Raw genomic sequence first — 26622 nt, forward strand, 5'->3', positions numbered from 1 at the left:
GTTAAACTTTTAGAAAAGTAGGTTTGAGTACTCATTGTGCTTATCTACTTAAGAGAGATGTATCCTTTAGTGAAGGGGAGATAACCTTTGCTCCTTTTTAATTGGTAAAGATATTTAAACAATAAGTGAGAACATTCATTTTTTTCTGGTCACTGTAAAAGCTGATCCTTGAATATTTGCTCTTTGTTTTTAAGAGCCTCTCTTCTTTCCTGTAATTATGTCTGAATAGAATTTGTGAGAGAGAAGAGTCAAACCCTGTTTTTAAGTTTATTCAACATAACAACATAACATATAGAGACTCTCAAATCAAAGTCAGCTTTTGTGAACATTCCTAAAGAATAGATATGACTCAGCAGAGCCTGATTAGCTCTTGGCCGTGCTTTAGAAGGAAGAGTAAAGATGGCATTTAGAGTGTTGCATAGTCACATAAAAAGCAAGAAGGGGTAAAATCTGTACTTGCTACATACTACTGTGTTCCAGAGGCTTCAGCACAACCCTTGTTGTCTGTTTTAGAGATGATGAAATTGAGTTTCAGAGCAATGACTAACTCACCTCAGGTAATATTGATAAGTGACAGAAATAGAATTTGACCCTAGGCCTATCTGGCTGCAAAACCAAATGCTCTTTTTTATGAATATATGAATAACTTTCTGCCTATATGAATAACTTTCCTATGTGAATGAGGTTTATATCATTTACCCAGGAGTGATTTTCTGGGATTTGGCCATAAAAAAAGAAAATATAATGAGCACAGGAGGAGAAGGCTTCCATACTAATTCCCTCTTTTCTTTGCATAGAATATCAGGAAGTGAATTGGTGGACACCTCACAAATACCTGTTTTGTACTTATTTATAGGTTTTGTGAGAGCATGTAAAAAATCTATGTAGGACCTTTGAGTTAGAAGTAAACTAGGCCATCTCCCTTATCTTACAGAGAAGGAGACCAAGGTCTAGAGAGGTGAGATGGTGCCTGATCATAGCTGGTTTATGACTGCATTGAAATTAGAACCTGAGACCCTGTATTCCAGGTTACAAGACTTGTAGCTAAATCCCAAATCTCTGTTATACCTGGAGTTCCTGGAAGATGATATATGTGAATATAATTGGAGGATTACTTTTTTGTCTGTGCCTCTCAGCATGTACTGTCAAGGCAGTGTGCTGTAAATTATGTTTTGTGCTACATGTTTGGGTCATATTCATAGGCATTCTTAACTCATGTAATTGAGCATGACCTTTGGGATCTGAATCTGAGAGCCTTCCTTTCTGCTAGCTGAGAGCTCTGGCAGATATATCTAAGTTATATCCCAACCTCAACAGATCAGTTTGAATTCTTATTGGGGCTTTTTGTTTTATTTTTATTTATTTTTAATTGGAGGATAATTGCTTTACAATGTTGTGTTGGTTTCTGCCTTATATCAACATAAATCAGACAAAGGTATACATATGTCCTCTCCCTCTTGAACCTCCTTCCCACCTGCCACCCCATCCCACCCCTCTAGGTTGTCACAGAGCATCCTACAGCAAATTTCCTCTGGCTATCTATTTTACATGTGATTAGGTAATGTATATATTTCAATGCTACTCTCTCAATTCATCCCACCCTCTCCATTCATCCCATCCCATCTCCATTGCTGTCCCGCAGACTTATTAGGGCTTTAAGGAAAAAAAAAAACTTGAGCTAATCCATACTTCTCTCTGTTGGCCTTTTCCCCAAGCGTGGCAATTGTTAGATTTCACTATTCCTCACTAGTTGTTCATTCTGATAGGACTGCCAGCAGTTCTGCCCCCCTGGAGCCTGAGGGCTGGATTAAAAGTGAGATCAGTGAAGAGCCTGTGACTGTGTGGTTGGTGATTGCTAGTAAATCATGGAGCTATGGGCTTCCCAGGTGGCACAATTGGTAAAGAATCCATCTGCCAATGCAGGAGGCATAAGAGATGTGGGTTCGATACTTGGATTGGGAAGATTTCCTTGGAGGAGGGCATGGCAACCCACTCCAGTGTTCTTGCATGGAAAATGCCATGGACAGAGGAATTTGGTGGGCTACAGTCCATAGAGTCACAAAGGGTCGGATGTGACTGAACCAACTTAGCACGCACGTACGCTGAGTTACAGCTTGATGTTGAACTCTGAACTTGGGCTTAGGCCTGCACACAAACTTTCTGTGGAGGTAGCTTTTGCATGTATTTTTTTCCTTAGATGAGGTCTTATTTAACAAATAAAGAAACTGAGGCTCATAGATGTGGCTTAGCCGTAAAGAATACGCCCCCCACCCCCAGTAGAGATAGAACTGCCCTAGGGAATTCCTGTTACTTCACCCTTTGCTTCTGCTTGCTGGGTGGAAGGTCACCACCATTAGAATTTTCAGGCGCCAGCCTGGGTGGCCAGCCTAATGAAGTAAAATAGTTCCAGCTCCGAGTAATGGTGAACTTGGAGCAGGGCCCAATGTAATTAAGCCCCTGGAGTAAAGAATTTGTTGTTGGCCTTTATTCATTTCAGTGAAGAGGCTTGCGGGTAGGAATATGATATATTCTAAGCAAAGAAAAACAGTGACTCTAGAGATTTATGCCATTGCCTTGAAGATTGTTTGGTTCCACATTAAATTTAGATAATTCAATAAGAGAAGAGCTTTTCTTGGTAGATGGCATTGCTAGGCAGGGTAAAATTTAGGGCGTTTCTTCATTTATTTAAAAGATTGTCCGGTAGGGTTGCATATGCAGTATATAATCTCCAGTATAGTTGAAGACTGTTGGAACTCCTATGACTCAGAATTCCCCCAGAGACTTCAGATTATGTGGCCTTTAGGTATCCCATCTGTTCCTTTTCTTGCTCTTTTGCGTTATCTATGTTTGACTTCCCAGTATTTGGCATTTTTTGTGGCCAGTTAATACAAATTGACTAGAGTGGTAGGCTACCAGAGAATAAGGTAAGGGAAAAAGGTTCTTGAGCTTCTTTTTTCCAGATAGTAACATAATACATTTGTATTGTTTTTAAACCTCTAAGTGGGCTTCCCTGATAGCTCAGTTGGTAAAGAATCTGCCTGTGATGCAGGAGACCCTGGTTCCATTCCTAGGTTGGGAAGGTCTGCTGGAGAAGGGATGGGCTACCCACTCCAGTATTCTGGCCTGGAAAATTCCGTGGACTGTATAGTCCATGGGGTCGAAAAGAGTTGGACACAACTGAGTGATTTTCACTTTCAAACCTCTAAGTTTGTGGTAATTTGTTACAGTAGCGATGGGATACTGATAATTTTAAACTCATGGAAAAGTTGTAAGACTGAGAATAGTACCCTTTACTCAGATTTGCTTGTTGTTAGTATTTTACTTTATCGTTCTCTCTTTCTCTTTTTTCATTCTTTCTGAACTTCTATAAAGTGCATTGCATATGTCACGGCCCTTTACACTAATACCTCAGTATATGTTTCCTGAGAATTGGGATTCTTTTGAATAACCATGTACATCTTCCCATGTTTGAGTCATTTTTATTTTTGTGAAGTGTCTTGTTTATGTCTTTTGTCCATTGCTTAATAGCAATAGTATTTTAGTCATTTTCCTTTGGTTTTTAAAAGTTCTTTATATATTAGAGATATTAACCCTTTATCTGTGACATATATTGTAAATATTTTCTTCTAGTGTATTGTTTGTCTTTTGACTTGCTTATATATTCTGCCATATAAAAGTTTTCTCTTTTTAAATAATCAAATTTATTTGTCTTATTCTTACTACATCTGGATTTCTAGTCTTAGTTTGAAAATCTTTTTCTGCATTCAGGTTAAAGAAGAATTTACTCATTTTTTTTTACTTGTATAGTTTGTTTATTTACATATCAGTCTTTAATTTGAAGTTTATTCTTGTGTCTGGTACAGTGACTACATATAATTTTATTCTTTTTCTAAGTGGCTATCCAGTTGCCCTAATATGATTTATTAACAGAAATGATACTTGGCTTCAGTTATTTGAGATAATACCTTACCTTCCACAAAGATTTTTGTATGTACTTAGTATTCTTAACATCTTGAAAGACCTTTGGGAATCAAATCCAGAGGGTCAACTAAGAGTTGATCAGAGGGTCAAATAAAATATTCCATGATAATTGAGTTATAGGAGAAAACTTATTTCAGGATTGCTAAGATGCTCTTAAAAAGAAAAGACATATACATTTTTATATTTAACAGCTTTATTGAAGTACAGTTTACATACCAAAACCCCACCCCTTTCAAGGGTATGGTTCAGTCATTTTTAGTAAATTTACGGAGTTGTACAGTCATTACCATAATCTAAATGTACTTTTAGAACATTTCTGTCACTCTAAAAAGATCCCTTATGCCTAATCCCAGACAACCATCTGTCTTTCAGTCTCTATAGATCTGCCTTTTCTGGATATTTCATATAAATGGAATCATATAATATGTAGTTTTCACATCTGGCTTTTTTACTTAGGTATTATTTTTGTGGTTTATGCATATTATTACTGTTGCCCAATAGTATTTCATTGAATTTCTATACTAAATTTTGTTTATCCACTCGTCAGTTAATAAACATTTGGATTATTTCCATTTTTTTGCCTTTATAAATAATATTGCTATGATGTTCACTTACAAGTCTGTATGTGGACTCAGGCTTTCATTTCTCTCAAGTCAAGTCCTAGGAGTGAAATGTCTGGGTTGTATTGAAACTTCATGTTTAACTTTTTGAGGAACTGCCAAACTTCTCCAAAATGGCTGCATCATTTTACACCCTCCCATCAATGTGCAGTTTAGTTTCTCCGCATCCTCACCAACACTTGTTATTGTCTGTCTATTTGATTATAGTTATTCTAGTGAATGTGAAGTGGTATCTCATTTTGGTTTTGATAGACTAATGATGTTCACTTTGCATATGTTTACTAGCCATTAGTATATCTTCTTTGGTAAATTATATGGATACTTTGCTCATTTTTACGTTGGATGGTGTATCCATTTTATTACTGAATTTTTAAAAACTTTAAAAAATTGTATTTATCAGATATATGATTTGCAAATATTTTTCTCCCAAATAATTTTTTTTCTCTGTGGCTACTCTTCTTACTTTCCTAATGTGTCTTTTGAAGCACAATTTTTAACTTTGATCAAGTTCAGTTAATCCTTTTTTTTCTTCTTTTATGAATTATGCTTTTGGTGCTCATATCTCAGAAAAGGCAAGTATTAAAACTACCTTTCTTTTCATGGAATTATGAGATTTGCCTTATTTTCAGGAGTAGTCTGATGATCAGACCCATTTATTGTGTGAGTTTTATTGAAATGTGTAAGGCCTTGCCTCTGGGTGATAGCCACATTGTTGCAGCTTTTTCAGGGCAACTATTACTGGAGAGGCCGTGTAATATTGATCAAAAGTGTAGGCTTTGGGACCTGACTACCTGGGTTTGAATTTTAGCTTCATTGCTTCCTACCAGTGGGTTAGTGGCTTTATTTCTCTTTGCCTCAGTTTTCCTCATCTGTGAACAGTGAATACTGCTACTTTGCTCACAAGATATTTGTCTATATAGTTTGTAAGAAATGCTTAGGTCAGAGTAAAGGGCTTAGAAAATATTAGATCTTATTACTAGGGGATCAGTTCTAGTTTGTGATAGGGTTGTGATAGGTTGGCATCATTTGGGGGACTTTGCTTGCCTTTCTAAAATGACAGCTTCTGCCGTGAGTTACACCAGCTAGGGTTTGATAAGCATTGCGCTTAGTATTCCTCAATACTTTTGAAGTTGATTGTTCCTTAAAATCACTTTTATTAAATGAGGCAATTTGAGTTGATGTGTAAAATCATAAAACTCTTCATCAGATATAAAAATAGGTCAAGCTCTGTTAACACTTAAAAAATGATTACTCTATTAATTCCTCTTGCCAAGACAAAATTAGTTTTAGGCAAACCAAGAATTGGGATATAAGACTATCTGCATTTGATAAATATATTCTTCTGCCTTTAGGCTGATTTACTAGCACACAGATCAGATTATGGGATAAGAACTTGAAATTCAGAGGTAGAATTCCTGTTTGTTCCTGTTGGAGGAGAAGATGCTCAGTTTTTTTTCTTGACTTCATTTGCAAAATGAGTTTAATGAAAGTTGAGACCTAATTACCTTCAAAAGGGATACATGATTTAATAGGGGACTAATATCAGAATATATAAAGAATCCTTATAACTCAACAATAAAAAGACAGAAAATGGGCAAAGGAGATGTACAAATGTCCAACAGGGACATAAGAAGATGTTTGGCATCATTGGTCAATAGTGAAAAGCAGATCAAAACCACCTTATAGTAGATGTAATACCATTTTATACCTACTAGGATGACTATAATGAAATTTAAAAAGGAAAATATTAAGTATTGGTGAAGGTGTAGAGAAATAGGAACCCTCATACATTGCTACTTGGAATGTAAAATTGTTCTGTTCCTGTGGTGAACAGTTTGGTAAATCCTCAAGAAGTTAAACATAGAGTTGCCATAGTACCCAGCAATTCCACTCCTTAGTGTATATCCCAAAGAATTAAAATGCATGTCAACATGAAGTGAAGTGAAGTGAAGTGAAGTGAAGTGAAGTCACTCAGTTGCGTCCGACTCTTTGCGACCCCATGGACTGTAGCCTATCAGGCTCCTTCATCCATGGAGTTTTCCAGGCAAGAGTGCTGGAGTGGCTTGCCATTTCCTTCTCCAGGGGATCTTTCCCACCCAGGAATTGAACCCAGGTCTCCCGCATTGCAGGCAGATACTTTGCCGTCTAAGCCACCAGGGATGCCCATGTCAACATGAAACTTGTACACAAATGTTTTCTTTTTAATATAAATTTATTTATTTTAATTGGAGGCTAATTACTTTACAATATTGTATTGGTTTTGCCATACATTGACATGAATCTGCCATGGGTGTACATGTGTTCCCCATCCTGAACCTCCTTCTCCATCCCATCCCTCTGGGTCATCCCAGTGCACCAGCCCGGAGCACCCTGTATCATGCATCGAACCTGGACTGGCGATTCGTTTCACATATGATATTATACATGTTTCAATGCCGTTCTCCCAAATCATCCCACCCTTGCCCTCTCCCACAGAGTCCAAAAGACTGTTCTATACATCTGTGTCTCTTTTGCTATCTCGCATACAGGGTTATCATTACCATCTTTCTAAATTCCGTATATATGCATTATTATACTGTATTTGTGTTTTTCTTTCTGGCTCACTTCACTCTGTATAACAGGCTCCAGTTTCATCCACCTCATTAGAACTGATTCAAATTTATTCTTTTTAATGGCTAAGTAATACTCCATTGTATATATGTACCACAGCTTTCTTATCTATTCGTCTGCTGATGGATATCTAGGTTGCTTCCAAGTCCTGGCTATTATAAACAGTGCTGCAATGAACATTGGGGTACACGTGTCTCTTTCAATTCTGGTTTCTTGGGTGTGTATGCCCAGCAGTGGGATTGCTGGGTCATAATGCAGTTCTATTTCCAGTTTTTTAAGGAATCTCCACACTATTCTCCATAGTGGCTGTACTAGTTTGCATTCCCACCAACAGTGTAAGAGGGTTCCCTTTTCTCCACACCCTCTCCAGCATTTATTGCTTGTAGACTTTTGGATTGCAGCCATTCTGACTGGCATGAAATGGTACCTCACTGTGGTTTTGATTTGCATTTCTCTGATAATGAGTGCTGTTGAGCATCTTTTCATGTGTTTGTTAGCCATCTGTATGTCTTCTTTGGAGAAATGTCTGTTTAGTTCTTTGGCCCATTTTTTTATTGGGTTGCTTATTTTTCTGGAATTGAGCTGCAGGAGTTGCTTGTATATTTTTGAGATGAATTCTTTGTCAGTTGCTTCATTTGCTGTTATTTTCTCCCATTCTGAAGGCTGTCTTTTCACCTGTTTATAGTTTCCTTTGTTGTGCAGAAGCTTTTAATTTTAATTATGTCCCATTTGTTTATTTTTGCTATTATTTCTGTTACTCTGGGAGTTGGGTCATAGAGGATCCTGCTGTGATTTATGTCAGAGAGTGTTTTGCTTATGTTCTCCTCTAGAAGTTTTATGGTTTCTGGTCTTACATTTAGATCTTTAATCCATTTTGAGTTTATTTTTATGTATGGTGTTAGAAAGTGTTCTAGTTTCATTCTTTTACAAGTGGTTGACCAGTTTTCCTAGCGCTTGTTAAAGAGATTGTCTTTTCTCCATTGTATATTTTTGCCTCCTTTGTCAAAGATAAGGTGTCCATAGGTGCATGGATTTATCTCTGGGCTTTCTATTTTGTTCCATTGATCTATATTTCTTCGTGCCAGTACCATACTGTCTTGATGACTGTGGCTTTGTAGTATAGTCTGAAGTCAGGCAGGTTGATTCCTCCAGTTCCATTCTTCCTTCTCAAGATTGCTTTGGCTATTTGAGGTTTTTTGTAAGTCCATACAAATTGAAGTTATTTGTTCTAGCTCTGTGAAAAATACCGTCGGTAGCTTGATATAGGGATTCCATTGAATCTATAGATTGCTTTGGGTAGTATACTCATTTTCACTATATTGATTCTTTCGATCCATTAAGACAGTATATTTCTCCATCTATTAGTGTCCTCTTTGATTTCTTTCACCAGTGTTTTATAGTTCTCTTTATATAGGTCTTTTGTTTCTTTAGGTAGATATATTCCTAAGTATTTTATTCTTTTCATTGCAATGGTGAATGGAATTGTTTCCTTAATTTCTCTATTTTCTCATTATTAGTGTATAGGAATGCAAGGGATTTCTGTGTGTTGATTTTATATCCTGCAACTTTACTATATTCATTGATTAGCTCTAGTAATTTTCTGGTGGAGTCTTTAGGGATTTCTATGTAGAGGATAATGTCATCTGCAAACAGTGAGAGTTTTACTTCTTTTCCAATTTAGATTCCTTTTATTTCCTTTTCTGCTCTGATTGCTGTGGCCAAAATTTCCAAAACTATGTTGAATAGTAGTGGTGAGAGTGGGCATCCTTGTCTTGTTCTTGACTTTAGGGGAAATGCTTTCAATTTTTCACCATTGAGGATGTTTGCTGTGGGTTTGTCATATATAGCTTTTATTATATTGAGGTATGTTCCTTCTATTCCAGCTTTCTGGAGGGTTTTTTTTTTATCATAAATGGATGTTGAATTTTGTCAAAGGCTTTCTCTGCATCTATTGAGATAATCATATAGTTTTTATTTTTCAATTTGTTAATGTGATGTATTACATTGATTGATTTGTGGATATTGAAGAATCCTTGCCTCCCTGTGATAAAGCCCACTTGGTCATGATGTATGATCTTTTTAATGTGTTGTTGGATTCTGTTTGCTAGAATTTTGTTAAGGATTTTTGCATCTGTGTTCATCAGTGATCACAAATGTTTTTTAAAGCAGCATTATTCATAATACTAGCCAAAAGATGGAATCAACCCTAATGACCATCAAGAGTTAAATGGATAATCAAATTGTGTTATATGCATACACTGGAATATTATTTAGCCATTAAAAGAAATGAAGTACTGATATATGCTTCAACTTGAATGAAGTTTGAAAGCATGCTAAGTGAAAGAAGCCAGATGCAAAGGTTGTATTTAGTATGATTTATTTTATTTGCCATGTCCAGAGTACCAAACTCCAAAGAGATAAAAAGCAAACTAGAGGTTACCAGAGGATAAGCGATGAGAAATAATAGAGTGGTTATGTAATAAGTATGAAGTATTTTTATGGGGTGCTGAAAAAGTTTTGAAACTAAAGAGAGCTGGCAGTTGTACAACATTGCAAATACACTAAATACAACTGGATTGTCATCCTAAAATGGTTAGTTGTATGCTAAGTGAATTTTATGTCTTTTTAAAAGTGGCAGTGGGGTTCATAAATATATTTACTTTTTCTGCTTTCAGAGACAAAAGTTTTAAGTGCAAGGAATGATGATGCCAGAAAAGGATGACCATATTTGATGTGGCAACTCCAGTGTCTAGATATTTCTCTGAATTCATTTTTCATCTGTCTTTGCTTGGGGACAGTTCGTTCTTAACACAGTATTTTACCTATAAATACTGCAGTGTCTGCTAAGATAAAAACTGTCTTTTATAAAGAGTTATATTATCTTTGGGTAAGGCCATAAGGGGCCCAGTTGCTCTGAACTAATTAAAAGCCGATGAGGAACAAAAGATTATTAGAATCTATAATTTGGTAGCATTCTGTTTTTCCTGGACATACCATTTTGTCAGGCTGCCAGTTCAGTTTTTAAAAAATACTACTTTATTGAAGTGAAATTCATTTAACATAAAATTAACCATTTTAAAATGAATGATTCAGTGGCATTTTGTACATTAGCCGTATTGTGCAACTACCAATTCTGTAATATTTCAAATGTTTTTATTCCCTAAAGGGAATCCCATACCCTTGATGCACATCCTTGCCAGCACTTGTTGTTTTCCACTCTTTTGATTATAACCAGCATGATGGGTGTGAAGTGGCACCTCCCTTGCATTTTGAGTTGCATTTCCCTTAATGGCTGAAGACACTGAACATCTTCATGTAGTTGTTAGCCATTTGTATTTCTTCTTCGGAGAAATGTCTACTCGAGTCCTTTTTCCGTTTTTTAAATTGAGTTGTCTTTTAGTTGTTGAGCTATGTAAGTGTTGTTTATATATTGTGCATACTGTATGACCCTTATCAGGTATATAGTTTACAAATATTTCTCCCATTCTTTAGGTTGTCTTTTTTACTTTCTTGATACTCCTTTGATACACAAAAGTTTTAAAGTGCGAAGTTTGATTTACCTAATTTTTCTTTTGTTACCATACTACTGGTGTCATATCTAAGAATCCATTGCCAAATCCAAGGGGTCATGAAGATTTTCCTGTCTTCTAGGAGTTTTGTGTGGAGAAGGCAATGGCAACCCACTCCAGTACTCTGGCCTGGAAAATCCCATGGATGGAGGACCCTGGTGGGCTGCTGTCTCTGGGGTCGCACAGAGTTGGACATGACTGAAGCGACTTAGCAGCAGCAGCAGTGTGATTATATGGTTTTTGGCTCCTATATCATTGATCCATTTTGATATAGGTTTTGTATATAGTATGAGGTATGGGTTCAACTTCATTCTTTTGCGTGTAGGTATTCAGTTTTCCCAATATCATTTGTTGAAGAGACTCTTCTTTTCCCACTAAATTGTCCTGGCACCCTGGTTGAAAAGTCAGTTGGTCATGGATGTGTGAGTTTATTTCTTTCTTCTCAGTTCTGTCGTGCCATTTAATTTTGTATGGGCTGAGTTTCTTGTTTTTCTCCCTTTGATGACAGGATCATGGGGTTGATAGCAGCATTTTCCAGAATCCTAAAAAGCTTCACCTAACTATTGGGATGTTGGTGCTTTTGAGTGAGCAAGAGATCCAGCAGACATGTGAGATGCTACAGCAGTGTAAAGAGGAATTCATTGAGTGAGTAATCCAGAGGAGTGGGATGGGTGGTTGCCCTGTACTGGTCTTTTTCTCTGGTATCATAGACTTGTTTTTGGCTTAGGGAACTGGGTGACATGGGAACAAGATTTATTGACTGACCCATTTGTAACACTTAACATTGGATTTCTTGTGTGAAAGGTTTAAAGTGGATTTAAAGCATATATTTACAAATTTGTATGGAAAGGCTCTACCTTAAATTTTGCTAATTCACTAATGAGTTTTTATTCTTTAACAGGACATCCCATTCCTTTGTCAAGAAAGAAATTCTCTTCATTATCTGTATGAGTGTATTAGTTTTCTCTGCTGCTGTAATATATTACTGCAAGATTGGTATCTTAAAAAGACACAAATTTATAATCTATAGTTCTGTGGGGCAGAAGTCTGATACAGGATTTACTGAGCTATTATCGAGTTACTATCAGGGTTGTGTTCCTTTCTGGAGGCTGCAGGGGAGAATCTGTTTGCTTGCCTTTGAAGTCCTGTTTTTAGAGGTCATCACATTCCTTGGTTAGTAGCCTCCTTCCTCCTTCAACACTAACAACGTTGCATCTGTTTGGCCCTCCGTCTGTTGTCACATCTCTCTCTCTGGCCATAGCAGGTACAGGTTGTCTGCTTTTAAGGATGCGTGTGATTTAATTTTCTGCAGGTAATGCAGAAAAATCTCCCCAGCTCAAATTCCTTAGCCTTAATCACATCTGCAAACCTGTCTTTGCTGTCTTTGAACTAGTGTATTTACAAATCCAAAGAGTAGAACACGGGCATCTTTGGAGGCTCTTGCTATGTTTACCACAGTTACTCAGACATTATAAGATGATTCCCTAGGAGAGTCTTCATTGTATTTCAGAAATGCAGAAGACTTTTTCTTTTTTTTCCAAATACAGGTAATTTTGTTTGAGTCAATAAGGATACCAAAAACTATCCAAGCAGTCTGGACAGGGAGAACATTGCTGTGCTGATGGCTGACTTCTTATTCTTTTTTACTGTAATATTTTAACTTGTATGTACATCTGACCTAACAGCTCTGTTTCAAAGGATCATCTCTCCCCACTGACTCCTTCCTTTACTCTTTTCACGTAAGATTGATGCAGAACAAGAGCAATTTGAAAATTTACTCACTTAAACAATTTTATTTTTATGCAGTTATAAAATACAGTTCAGTTCAGTTACTCAGTCGTGTCTGACTCTTTGCGACCCAATAAATTGCAGCACGCCAGGCCTCCCTGTCCATCACCAAATCCCGGAGTCTACTCGAACTCATATCCATCAGTCGGTGATGCCATCCAGCCATCTCATCCTCTGTCGTCCCTTTCTCCTCCTGCCCCCCAATCCCTCCCAGCATCAAGGTCTTTTCCAATGAGTGAACTCTTCGCATGAGATGGCCAAAGTATTGGAGTTTCAGCTTTAGCATCAGTCCTTCCAGTGAACACCCAGCACTGATTTCCTTTAGAATAGACTGGTTGGACCTCCTTGCAGTCCAAGGGACTCTCAAGAGTCTTCTCCAACACCACAGTTCAAAAGCATCAATTCTCTTCGGTGCTCAGCTTTCTTCACTGTCCAACTTTCACATCCATAATGACCACTGGAAAAACCATAGCCTTGACTAGACGGACCTTTGTTGGCAAAGTAGTGTCTCTGCTTTTCAATATGCTGTCTAGGTTGGTCATAACTTTACTTCCAAGGAGTAAGCGTCTTTTAATTTCATGGCTATAATCACCATCTGCAGTGATTTTGGAGCCCCCCAAAATAAAGTCTGACACTGTTTCCACTGTTTCCCAATCTGTCTGCCATGAAGTGATGGGACCAGATGCCATGATCTTATTTTTCTGAATGTTGAGCTTTAAGCCAACATTTTCCCTCTCCTCTTTCACTTTCATCAAGAGGCTTTTTAGTTCCTCTTCACTTTCTTCCATAAGAGTGGTGTCATCTGCATATCTGAGGTTATTGATATTTCTCCTGGCAATCTTGATTCCAGCTTGTGCTTTTTCCAGCTCAGTGTTTCTCATGATGTACTCTGCATATAAGTTAAATAAGCAGGGTGACAATATACAGCTTTGACGTACTTCTTTTCCTATTTGGAACCAGTCTGTTGTTCACATCCAGTTCTAACTGTTGCTTCCTGACCTGCATATAGGTTTCTCAAGAGGCAGGTTAGGTGGTCTGGTAATCCCATCTCTTTCAGAATTTTCCACAGTTTATTGTGATCCACACAGTCAAAGGCTTTGGCATAGTCAATAAAGCAGAAATAGATGTTTTTTTGGAACTTTCTTACTTTTTTGATGATCCAGCAGATGGTGGCAATTTGATCTCTGGTTCCTCTGCCTTTTCTAAAATCAGCTTGAACATCTGGAAGTTCACGGTTTATGTATTGCTGAAGCCTGGCTTGGAGAATTTTGACATTACTTTACTAGCGTGTGAGATGAGTGCAATTGTGCGGTAGTTTGAGCATTCTTTGGTATTGCCTTTCTTTGGGATTGGAATGAAAACTGACCTTTTCCAGTCCTGTGGCCACTGCTGAGTTTTCCAAATTTGCTGGCATATTGAGTGCAGCACTTCCACAGCATCACCTTTCAAGATTTGAAATAGCTCAACTGGAATTCCATCACCTCCACTAGCATTGTTTGTAGTGATGCTTTCTAAGGCCCACTTGACTTCACATTCCAGGATGTCTGGCTCTAGGTGAGTGATCACACCATTGTGATTATCTGGGTCATAAAGATCTTTTTTGTACAGTTCTTCTGTGTATTCTTGCCACCTCTTCTCAATATCTTCTGCTTCTGTTAGGTCCCTACCATTTCTGTCCTTTATTGAGCCCATCTTTGCATGAAATGTTCCCTTGGTATCTCTAATTCTCTTGAAGAGATCTCTGGTGTTTCCCATTCTGTTGTTTTCCTCTATTTCTTTGCATTGATCTCTGAGGAAGGCTTTCTTATCTCTCCTTGCTATTCTCTGGAACTCTGCATTCAGATGCTTATATCTTTCAGATGCTTTTCGCTTCTCTTCTTTTCACAGCTATTTGTAAGGCCTCCTCAGACAGCCATTTTGCTTTTTTGCATTTCTTTTTCATGGGAATGGTCTTGATCCCTGTCTCCTTGGTCCATAGTTCATCAGGCACTCTGTCTATCTAATCTAGTCCCTTAAATCTATTTCTCATTTCTGTTGTATAATCATAAGGGATTTGATTTAGGTCATACCTGAATGGTCTAGTGGTTTTCCCTACTTTCTTCAATTTACGTCTGAATTTGGCAATAAGGAGTTCATGATCTGAGCCACAGTCAGCTCCCACTCTTTTTTTTGCTGACTGTATAGAGCTTCTCCATCTTTGGCTGCAAAGAATACAATCAATCTGATTTTGGTGTTGACCATCTGATGATGTCCATGTGTAGAGTCTTCTCTTGTGTTGTTGGAAGAGAGTGTTTGCTATGAGCAGTGTGTTCTCTTGGCAAAACTCTGTTAGCCTTTGCCCTGCTTCGTTCTCTACTCCAAGGCCAAATTTGTCTGTTACTCCAGGTGTTTCTTGACTTCCTACTTTTGCATTCCAGTCCCCTGTAATGAAAAGGACATCTTTTTTGGGTGTTAGTTCTAAAAGGTCTTGCAGGTCTTCATAGAATCATTTAACTTCAGCTTCTTCAGCATTACTGGTTGGAGCATAGGCTTGGATTACCGTGATATTGAGTGGTTTGCCCCGGAAACAAACAGATTATGAAATACAGGTCCCATCCTATTCTGATGTGGTCTTGTAGAAATGGGCTACCTGATTCATTGGGTAAAACAAGATAAAATGTTGTATATATAAGGAGATCCAACCAGTCCATCCTAAAGAAAATCAGTCCTGAATATTCATTGAAAGGACTGTTGCTGAAGCTGAAATTTCAGTACTTTGGCCACCTGATGCGAAGAACTGACTCATTTGAAAAGACCCTGATGCTGAGAAAGATTGAAGGCAGGAAGAGAAGGGCATGACAGAGGATGAGATAGCTGGATGGCATCACTGACTCAATGGACATGAGTTTGAGTGAACTCAGGGAGTTGGCGATGGACAGGGAGATCTTGCGTTCTGCAGTCCATGGGGTTGCAAAGAGTCGGACATGACTGAGCCACTGAACTGAACTGAACTGATATTGTGTATGAAACTGTAATACAGAGACTTATCTGTCAGCCAGTTCTCATTTTTTCTATTAATTATTTTGAAGACAAAATATTTTTCTTGAACAAAATCATAAGCTGATCAGGTTTGCAGCTACCTGTTCTTTCTGAATTTCAAACAGCAAGGAATACTTTGTCTTGTTGTTTGCTCAGTGATGGAAATAACTATTTTCTCTCTTATCTTACTTAAAAGTCAAAATAACTTGATGTTTATATTTAGATATTTATAGTTTTTCTTGCATAAAATAAAACTTTATGCTTTACTTTATGAAGCAGAGCCACTTTACCTTGTTTAAGATAAAATACTTCTGATACTTTAACTTCCCAGATTACTTTTTGTTAAATAGAACTGGAAGCAGCTGCAATTTTTGGCTGCCATTAGGATAATCCTGCTAAGAAAAAAATTAAAGGCAGAGAAAATATTTGTTTAAAGAAGTATTTGTTTTTTTCACTTTATGAAAATCAGGTCACAGGATTTTAACCATGGAAGCTTTATCCTGAGCTATGTAAGGATTTAGCTGAGTTCTTCCCTTTATGTCTGTTGGTGCCTTTTGTGACTAAATGCCAAATCTGAACCCTTTAAGCATGTCAGGGTTGGTGTGCATAGGGAATGAAGAGCATCCTTAATAGTTACTAAGAATTTTTGACATGACAGGATGAAAACAGTAATTGTAGATTTTCAAATTCAGCAAAGCTTTTGAAATAGGACACATTACCCTGCCAAAAATCTGCAGTGCAGGCAAAAATTTTTTGAAGATGCTCTTTTCAAAAAGCTGAAAAGATTTGAAACCAACAAGTAAAGCAAGCCTTTCCAGCTGCCTTCTCTTACCTTCTCTGCCACATACACTTGTTTAAAAAGTATATAGTGCAAAATTAATTTACCTGATTGGCTAGGGGGACGATAATCAGTATTGGTTGGTTGTCTCGATATGCCTGATTTTCTTAAAAGAAAGAAAAGTGAAAGTGAAGTCACTCAGTCGTGTCCAACTCTTTGCAACTCCATGGACTGTAGCCTACCAGGCTTCTCCGTCCATGGGATTTTCCAGGCAAGAGTACTGGAGTGGGCTGCCATTTCCTTCTCCAGGGGATCTTCCTGACCGAGGGATCGAACCCTGGTCTCCTGCATTGCAGGCAGATGCTTTACTGTCTGAGCCACCAGGGAAGCCTGAGTACTTCTAACAAAGCCCTGGTGTAAATTGCATCATCTACCTTCTTTTTCTTCACTGTTCTTGACCTTTGATCTCAATCTTTGCACTTGGTATGCTTCGAGAAAATGTCAGTAAATAATGGCATTTCTAACTTGAGCCTTTTATGATGTAAAGATTTCAAATTAAAATATAAAAATGGAAAACATTGGGAATGAATTTGTGGTTGTTCAGGCACTCAGTCATGTCCTACTCTTTGCGACCCCATGGACTGAAGCACATCAGGCTTCCCTGTCCTTCACCATCTCTTGGAGCTTACTCAAACTCATGTCCATTGAGTCAGTGATGCCATCTAACCTTCTGGTCCTCTGTTGTCCCCTTCTGCCTTCAATTTTTCACATAACATGCTGTAGCTTAATTTGATGGCTTTTTAAATTGAGGTATTAAATAAATGTGGCTGTATTGGAATTTAATTAAAACTAGTGATATATAAATATTCTAAAGAAATGGGTGGTTGAACATTTATTTCAAATTTGGGGGTGATAATTGAGTTTAAGGGATGTTACTTGGCTAGTAATAGAATTTTGATTTCAGTTCTTAAGCTTAAGGCTCATGTAGCTGTGTAGATTTCAGATGAATTATTCACAGTGTTCAGTAAGTACTGATGCTCAAATATGTCCCTTGTGACTTTTCTTTGTGAGATGTGAAACATAAACAGTGCAGTGGTTCTGAGTATGCAATCTGACAAATATGCAGCTTTTCTTAGCTCCTGTATCACTCAGCTCATACCTGAATGTTCCCAGTAGGCCTGAAGTAAAACCAAATAAGTTAAAAAGGGAGGAGAATGAGGAGAGAAGAAAAGGAAAAATACACATGGGCAAATGTTCCTGATTATTGCCTTGGATGTGTCTCCATTTTAAAGTGTGTTCACTGGTGTCCCAGGTGGAATAGTTTGGTCACCAGGACAAAGAGCATTTATCAGTGTTTTTCTTTACTGCTCTTTGATTCTCTCTCTCAATAAATCCTAGAGTTACGTTGACAGAGTTTCTGTTTCCGCTCATAAGGCAGACTTTGGATCCTGTTCCAGTGTTTTGTTTTTGGTACCCCGTCTAATTCCGAGGGTTTTAGGTCGTTTAGAGTGAGGACGTATATACAGAAGAAATGTTAAAGTCAGACAGATTAGAAACCAGAAAGATGGAATGGGAAGAAAATTCTATCGAGAAACTGAGGTAAGATAATAATTGTGCTAGAACATTAAAATTTAGTCATGTTTTCAAGTGTCAGTATACTTGGAACTAAATTCTAAAAAGGAACACACCAGTTATTATAGTTCTTATCTGATAAAAAGAAGCATAACAATTTTAGGGGAGAGAATCCTTTTCTGGCTCTCAGTCCAAGAAGAATTTGTGTAAATCTTAGCATAAAGAACCCAAGAATGATGATGGTCAGTGTCTTTAATGGGAGTTTTGCAGAAGATAAAAAAAACATTGTTCATGTGGGTGTGACATGAAATTGAGGGTGTAACGTTAAGTATAACCTGGTACAAGTTTTCTAGTGGGAAACTAAACCAATGGTATGGTGCTTTCTGGTGGTCTAACTATGCAGAGTTGGAGCTGAAAAAAATGTAGAGGAATGTATACTTAGTATAAAACTTTTTTTTTTTTTTCCTGAAAGCAGTTTTGTTGACTGCACTTGAATGGATTGAATGGCAGTCTTTCATATTGAATTCTTTGGCTATTAGTAGGAATGAAGATACACTGTACTACTGATTGAAGCTAAAGTCTTCAATCAGGTGATATTTCGGAGTTTGGCTTGTGTTTTCGAATATCCCACTTATTGGAGGTGGTTATAGAGTGATTGAGGCTGTTATTTTTTCATTCAAGTGACTGTCTGAAATAGTTGGGTTATTTAGTTTCTTAGGAAAATTCTGGTCTTGTGAAATAATAATGGTCTTAATGTTTTAGGGGAGTCTATCATTAGGATTCCTAAGAATCTCCCTGGGCCTCAATTAAATATCAGTAAGACTTTTTTGTTTTTCTTTATTTGGAATTATCTTTTGATTAATCCTAAAATCCTGTTGTCTTTGAGCCAGTACCACATTTTATTCGATGATAATATAGGCATGTGTCCATAATCACAAAACCGTCCAGAACATCTTCTCCATTTATAGTGGAACATCATCAGAGATTTATGAAGTACTCACTTTACATAAGGCACTGTTCCAGGTGCTGGGGATATGGGAATGGAAAATATGAATAGAGTCCTTGGCCTCGCGAGGCTTGGAGAAGGCTGTGTAGTGAGCTGATTTTTAGCTGGGTTTTAGGTTGGCACAGCTATTTACTAGTTGAAGTATAAGTCTGTTTAAGGGGTCCGTGAAGAAAGCAAGATGGTGGGTTTTATTTAACAGGAGAGCAATACATGTTAGCTTTATAAAAGCCCAAAGTTGTAGATAAACAAGATGTCCCTTGTAGTATTGTTACCTAAAGATAATTACTGTCAGCACTTTGGAGCATATGTCCCCATACTTTTTTGTATTCATATATGTATTTTTTCTTTACAGTCTTTTACTTACAGTAAAATGCATGGATCTTAAGTGTAGTTGATAAATTTTAATAAATGTGTATACCCATGTAACCTCACCCAAATCACCATGTAGAATATTGCCATCACCCTAGGATGTTCCTTCATGCTCTTTTCCAGTAAATTCACTTCTTCCAGAAGTACCTGCTGTTCTGATTTCTATGATCATAGATTAAATGTGCTTGTTCTTTAATATCATATAAATAGGATCATTAAGCACATATACTTTTATGTTTGGCTTCTTTTTCATGTATGTGCAGTATATATACTTCTTGTATTTGGCTTCTTTTGCATGTATTTTTTTATTTTAACTTTTTACTGAATAATACATTAACATGGTTCAAAAAAATTTTAAGTACAAAGGGTATGTGTTAAAGGGTTTCCTTCCCACTGCTATCCCACCAAACACTCTGATCTCTAAAGGCAACAGATTTTAGCAGTTTCTTTGTGTTATATCAGTTCAGAGAGTTTACATATGTACAAGCATATATATGTGTGTGTATGTGTGTGTATATATATGTATTTAATGTATATGTTTAATTGTATTTAATGGTGGCTTCTCTGGTAGCTCAGATGATAAAGAATCTGCCTGCAATGCAGGAGATTTGAGTTCGATCCCTGACTTGGGAAGATACCCTGGAGAAGGAAATGGTAACCCATTCCAGTATTCCTGACTGGAAAATCCCATGGTCAGAGGAGTCTGGAGGGCTACAGTCCATGGAGTTGCAAAGAGTCCAACATGACTGAGTGACTAACACTTCTGCTTTCCATCCTTTGTACAAATAATGAAACTGATTGAATATTTCATCAGGGGTTAAAAAATCGTGATATTCTGATTCTAGTTTTACTTCTGCATTTATCTGTTGGAATTCTTCTGAAAGAACTTTATTGGCTGTGGTTGGATATGTGCCTGAATTTATGATTATTTAGGCAAGGAGTTGAATTGCTTGGGCAAAGGGTTTCTATTCTTGAAGACTTTTTATAAATATTGCCAAATTGCTCTTAAAGATGTGTTACCAATTTGCACCTTCACTGTTGTTACATGAATAAAATACTGTTTGCAATTTGCAGAAATAATGAGGTAAAAACTGGTGTTTTGCCGAATGTTTTGCTTTTTTTTAGGTTTGAAGGATTCATTAACAAACCACCCATTACACACAAATAAACAATTTTAACTTCGAATAGAAGATTATTTAACTTAATTTCAATATACAGTCATTGGGGAAAAAAAGAAATAGAAACAAGAGAGAGAAGTTGCAGAGAGTATACATCACCAAATTGAGCTGACACCTACACCCAGACTTGAACCCTTCTTGGAAATACCTCATTAACAGCAATCTGGAGTCTCAATTGGAAAAGGGCCCTGAGCCATTCATCTACTCAGTGGGCGAGATTTTGAATTGCAGTTTGGGGGGCTCCCATTTATAATCCCAGGCCACAAACTGGTATCATTGTCAGCTTGTGTACAAAAATGCAGCTGTGGTTTTACTTTTACGATGCTGATTGTTTCATCTTGTGAGTCACCAAATTTCGTTAGACTCCAGTGGGGTTAGCCATGCCTCCAGGGGCTTGAAAAATTCCAAGATCCACTCCCTTTCTTATATAAAGTGCCACTTACTGGTAACGATTGGTGTGTTCACAAGCAGGCACATAGTCCAGGCAGGGCCCAGACAAGGTCAGAAGTTGGTTGGAGGCCTCTCGCCTACTTCTGAAGCCTGAACAAGACCACCTCCATTTTAATTTCCCTAACAGCTGGAGAGGTGGGCAGTGCAGTAAATGTCTTTGTCAGTCAGAACTGTCATTACGTGGCCTTTCATTAGACATACCTTAGATATGCTATTAATAATAAACTGATGTTGGAAAAGATATGGTGTGACTTTGGGAATACTTGTGGTTCTAGTTTGTGTTCATTAAACATGTATCAGTTTGAAATTAGAAGGACAGTTAAATCATGTTAGTTAAATAAAAAAGCCCCAACAGCTTCATTTTTGTAATATTTGACTCTGTATATTTACCATGTTTCAAAATATAATAGCCCTCTTAGCTTAAAAAATTATGAAAATGTAATGTTTTTTCCTTTGCAGTGACATTTCAGGGGGCAAACCCCTGGAAGTAGAGATGGCAGGGATAGAATACATGAATGATGATCCTGGCGTGGTGGATGTTCTTTATGCCAAAGTCCATATGAAAGATGGCTCCAACAGGTATGTTTCTGAAATATTCCTTTGTTTTAATCAAGAGGTGCCTCAAAGCATTCTTGGAAGTTCAGGTAGTTTTGATTCCTTTTCTTTGAATCTTATTATTTTAAGGAGTGTATTTCTTATTCTGAAATAGTAAGCTAATACTTTGCAAGAGGAATTTGTTGTTGAAAGAAGTATCAGACTTTTAGTTTGGTAATTATTGAATTACTTGGATGGTGGATATTGATAGTAGCAATCTAGTTTTTATGGAACTCAGTGCTTCCTTCATGTTTTCTAGGATAATAGGCAGAAGAATGGCATACTAGGATGGTAGTTTCAAAAGTGACATAATGCAGATCTAATGAATAAAAGGGCAAAACAGGGCTGTAACACAAATTACATAGGAATATTAAGATTGAATTAATATAAAATTCCTAGATCAGTGCTTGGCACTTGCTAACATCATACATTAAAAATGGTTGCTGCTTTTAATTTTTGTTACTGCTGCTGCTAAGTCACTTCAGTCGTATCCGACTCTGTGCGACCCCAGAGACGGCAGCCCACCAGGCTCTGCTGTCCCCGGGATTCTCCAGGCAAGAACACTGGAGTGGGTTGCCATTTCCTTCTCCAATGCATGAAAGTGAAAAGTGAAAGTAAAGTCGCTCAGTCGTGTCCGACTATCGCGACCCCATGGACTGCAGCCTACCAGGCTCCTCTGTCCATGGGATTTTCCAGGCAAGAATACTGGAGTGGGGTTCCATTGCCTTCTCCAAATTTTTTTTTTTTTTTTGTTACTACCGCACCTTAATCCCTATTAGAGATTCTCATTCTGCAACCCATGCTATTTCTGAGGCCATTTTCAGTGTTAGTGCTATTTTTTAGCCTATGCAAGGCCTTTGGTGAGCAAAGGAGCCCATCTTGAATTGGAAGTTTGTTTTTGTGTGGCCTTTTCACTGGGACAGGATAAAACAGAGCTCACACTGAACAAAAATCCTCTAGAGAAAATCTATATCTCTAGGCAGGCCTCCAAATTGCTTTCCTGGAGGGTCTCTTGTAAAGTTTCGCTTATCTCAATTTGAATTAATAATCTCAGTTGTCTCCTCTTTCAGTTCCAATGAAAGTGAATTTTGAGTTAATGGAAGAAAAAAAGGGTACAGAATCAGTTTTGTATGTGTGATGAATGTCAATTATATCACAGGAAAACTGGAGAAAAAAGTACACTGATATCACTACTAATTTCATTAAAATCTTTAAGTATGGGAAGCTGTCCAGCTCATGATAGCTGATACATGTTTTCCAAAATTCTTGTTTTCACTTGAAAGCTTGAATTTTGTTATCGGGGAAAAAAAATATGGGTAATTGTTTTCCATGAAGTTCTTTTTTGAGAAAATGTCTGCCAAAAAGCTAAGTCTGAATAACCATAATTTGTCTGTCAGTTGTTCTTTGAAGCAAAAATGGTGTTCTGTGGACAAGGAGGCTAGTTGAGCTATAAATCTAACAAGCTTGCAGATGCCTTTCCTACAGGCAGCCATATAGTCTCATATATAGTCCAAGTGATTTACACATCCTGCTAATTTCATCACACAGAATACTGAAAAGACACCTACTCAAGGTCTGAGATTCAATAAAATCGATCAATTTAATTTTAATGGGTCTGACTTTGTGCTTAGATTGTTTTATCTCTATTTTATCTTCGTAACATTTATATAAAATAAATACTTTTATTATACCCATTTTATAGATCAGGGTGGTTCAGAGAGCTTAAATAACTTGGCTAAGGAACACATAGATAGCAAAACCTTGCTCTGAATTCCTGCGGTTTTTAGTGTGTGTATGCTCGGCTGAGTAGAATAAACTGTGTTCCAATTCTTATTCCTAAAATAAAATAGAAAATTGTGACCTACATTTCTTTGGAAAGTGGTAAATTTCATATAATAAAATTAATCATTTTAACTGTTTTAAAGGGTATAATTGAGTGGCATCAAGTACATTAATAGCATTGTGCAACCATCACCACTGTCTAGTTCTAGAACATTTTTATCACCCCAGAAGGAAATCCTAGACCCATTAAGCAGTCACTGTCTGTTTCTCCCTTCCCCCATACTTCCGTCTTCCCAGCCCCAGCCTCTGGCAGCTGCTAGTCTAGTGACTCTATGGACTTGCCTATTGTGTATATTTCCAAATGAACCATACAGTATGTGGCCTTTTGTGTCTGGCTTCTTTCAGTGTATGTTTTCAATATTCATCCATATTATTGCATGTATCAGTACTTATTCCTTTTTATGGGTAAATAATATTCCATTGTATGAAAGGATACCACATTTTGTTTATTCATCAGTTGATGGGCATTTGGGTCTGTTTCCACCTTTTGGCTATTGTGAATAGAGCTGTTTTCAGTTCTTTGGGGCTGACTCACTTTAAAAAATGTTTTAAAGTCATGTTTCTTATTTCCTTGATAAACCTTGTAATTTTATAGAACATCACAGTGACTCAGCCCAACCTCTGTCATTTCCTTATTCTCTGTTTCAAGTCTTAATTTTTGTCAATACCTTACTGCTGTGAGACTAAAATCTGTGATAGTGTATAGTTAGGCAGTTAACATGAAGCTATATGGAAAATTTACATGGATACAGTGTTTCATTAAATAAAATAGTGAATTTTTCCTAATCTAGGGCTTCATGTCTGTTTTACCATACATATATCATAGACTGCACAGTTCTGGTTTACCCTATTTGAGGTAGCTCCCAGGGAAGGGAGGGTGTTCATTAAGTAAGGGTAATGAAATCATTATTTTGAGTGTTTCCGTTGAGTATGTTTAATGGTTAGATCCTTAGTTCTATAGAAGGTCTTTCAAGTATTTTGTTGTTGTTCAGTCACTAAGTCATGTTTGACTCTTTGTGACCCCATGGACTGCAGCACGCCAGGCTTCCCTGTCCTTCACTCTCTCCTGGAGTTTGCTCAAACTCATATACATTGAGTCAGGAATGCCATCCAACCATCTCATCCTTTGTCATCCTCTTCTTTTCCAGCCCTCAATCTTTCCTAGGATCAGGGTCTTTTCTAGTGAGTCAGCTCTTGGCATCAGGTAGCCAAAGTATTGGAGCTTCAGGTGCAGCATCAGTCCTTCCAGTGAATATTCAGAGTTGACTGCCTTGCTCTCCTTGCTGTCCATGGGACCCTGAAGAGTCATCTTCAACACCACAGTTCAAAAGCATCAGTTCTTTGGCACTCAGCCTTCTTTATAGTCCATTTCTCACATCCGTACATGACTACTGGAAAAACCATAGCTTTGACTATATGGACCTTTGTTGGCAAAGTGATGTCAACTTTCAAGTATAGAAAAGAATTGCTTTTTGAAATGCGAAGGAAAATAAGAGCTATAGAAACTAGATGTCTTTTGCAGACAGTGCTCAGACATAACTTGTCCTTACATTAATGGAAAGGAAAAGTCTTAGGAGGTGAATGTACCCTTTATGTTCCCACAAATCCAACCGAAGTGGGAGGGAAGGGGGTAGGGCACAACCTTTAAAAGAATGACATAGGCTTTGTTGTCCAGTCATGTGCAGCTCTTTGCGACCCCATGGACTGCAGCATGCCAGGCCCCTCTGTCCCTCACCATCTCACAAGGTTTATCCAAGTTCATGTCCATTGCATCGGTGATGCCATTCAATCATTTCATCCTCTGATACCCTCTTCTCCTGCCTTCAGTCTTTTCCATCATCAGGGACTTTTCCAATGAGTCAGCTGTTTGCATCAGATGACCAAAATACTGGTTTCAGCTTCAGCATCAGTCCTTCCAATGAGTATTCAGAGTTGATTTCCCTTAAGATTGACTGGTTTGATCTTTTTGCTGTCCAAGAGACTGCCAGGAGTCTTCTTGAGCACCATAGTTAGAAGGCATCAGTTCTTCTGTGTTCTGCCTTTTTATGGTCCAACTCTCACAACTGTACGTGACCATTGGGAATACCACAGCCATCACTATGCAGATCTTTGCCCACAGAATAATCTCTCTGCTTTTCAACACACTGTCTAGCTTTGTCATAACTTTCCTACCAAGCCACAAACATCTTCAGGTTTCAAGGCTTCAGTCACCATCTGCAGTAATTTTAGAGCCCAAGAAGAGGAAATCTGTCACTACTTCCACCTTTTCCTCCTCTAATTGCCATGAAGTAATGGGGCTGGATGACATGATCTTAGTTTTTTTTTTTTTTTAATATTTAGTTTAAGCCAGCTCTTTCCTCTTTCACCCTCATCAAGAGTCTCTTTAGTTCCTCTTCACTCTGCCATTAGAGTGGTATCATCCACATATCTGAGGTTGTTGATGTTTCTCCTGCCTATCTTGATTCCAGCTTGTAACTCATCCACCTTGCATCATTGCCTTGTTGTAGTGAAGGGGCTTGTGTAACTCGATGAAGCTATGAGCCATGTCGTGTAGGGCCACCCAGGATGGACGGATCATAGCAGAGAGTTCTGACAAAATGTGGTCCACTGGAGGAGGGAATGGCAAACCACCCAGTATACTTGCTGTGAGAACCTCATGAACCGTATAAAAGGATGTGGCCATAGGGCATGGCAAAAGCTGGTTATAACCAACTATGTAGAAGATGGCAGAAGATTTGACTTCCAGTGGACCTTGAGCCTTATTGTAACCTCATTGTAATATATTAGCATTAGCTAAGTGAGACACCCACCAGCTCCATGACAGTTCCAGAGTGTGTGTTGGTTGTTCAGTTGTGTCTGACTGTTTGCAACCCCATGGGCTATAGCCAGCCAGGCTCCTCTGTCCATGGAATTCTCTAGGCAAGAATAGTGTAGTGGGTAGCCATTCCCTTCTTCGGGGGTCTTCCCAACCCAGGGATCCAACCTGGGTCTCCTCCATTGCAGGCAGATTCTTTACCTTCTGAGCCATCAGTTGGAAGGCCAGCCATAAAAGGTCAACATGTGGATGGTGACCCAATTCCTGGAAATACCTGCGCCTTCCCAAAATAATTGGAATAATCCTACCATTCCCCAAATTGCAGTGTCTAAGAGACTTTATATATCTCTTATTTAACTCAACATTAAAACTATTTGAAGGTCTCCTTTGTGCAAGGTATCTTGCAAGACTGTAAATTGATAGAGAAATGAG

The 26622-nt window shown here is 37.9% G+C and overlaps 1 protein-coding gene across 1 annotated transcript in view; it reads left to right on the forward strand.

Moving 5' to 3' along the window:
* Positions 1-26622, forward strand: part of ASCC1 (activating signal cointegrator 1 complex subunit 1) — a 109832-nt gene that overhangs the window by 32581 nt on the left and 50629 nt on the right. Inside the window, exons 6-7 of the mRNA XM_068981828.1 lie at positions 11289-11425; positions 21399-21518. Of these exons, the coding sequence (XP_068837929.1) occupies positions 11289-11425; positions 21399-21518 (257 nt within the window). The remainder of the gene's footprint in view (positions 1-11288; positions 11426-21398; positions 21519-26622) is intronic.

This window comes from Capricornis sumatraensis, chromosome 10, assembly GCF_032405125.1.
Source record: "Capricornis sumatraensis isolate serow.1 chromosome 10, serow.2, whole genome shotgun sequence".
NCBI lineage: Eukaryota > Metazoa > Chordata > Mammalia > Artiodactyla > Bovidae > Capricornis > Capricornis sumatraensis.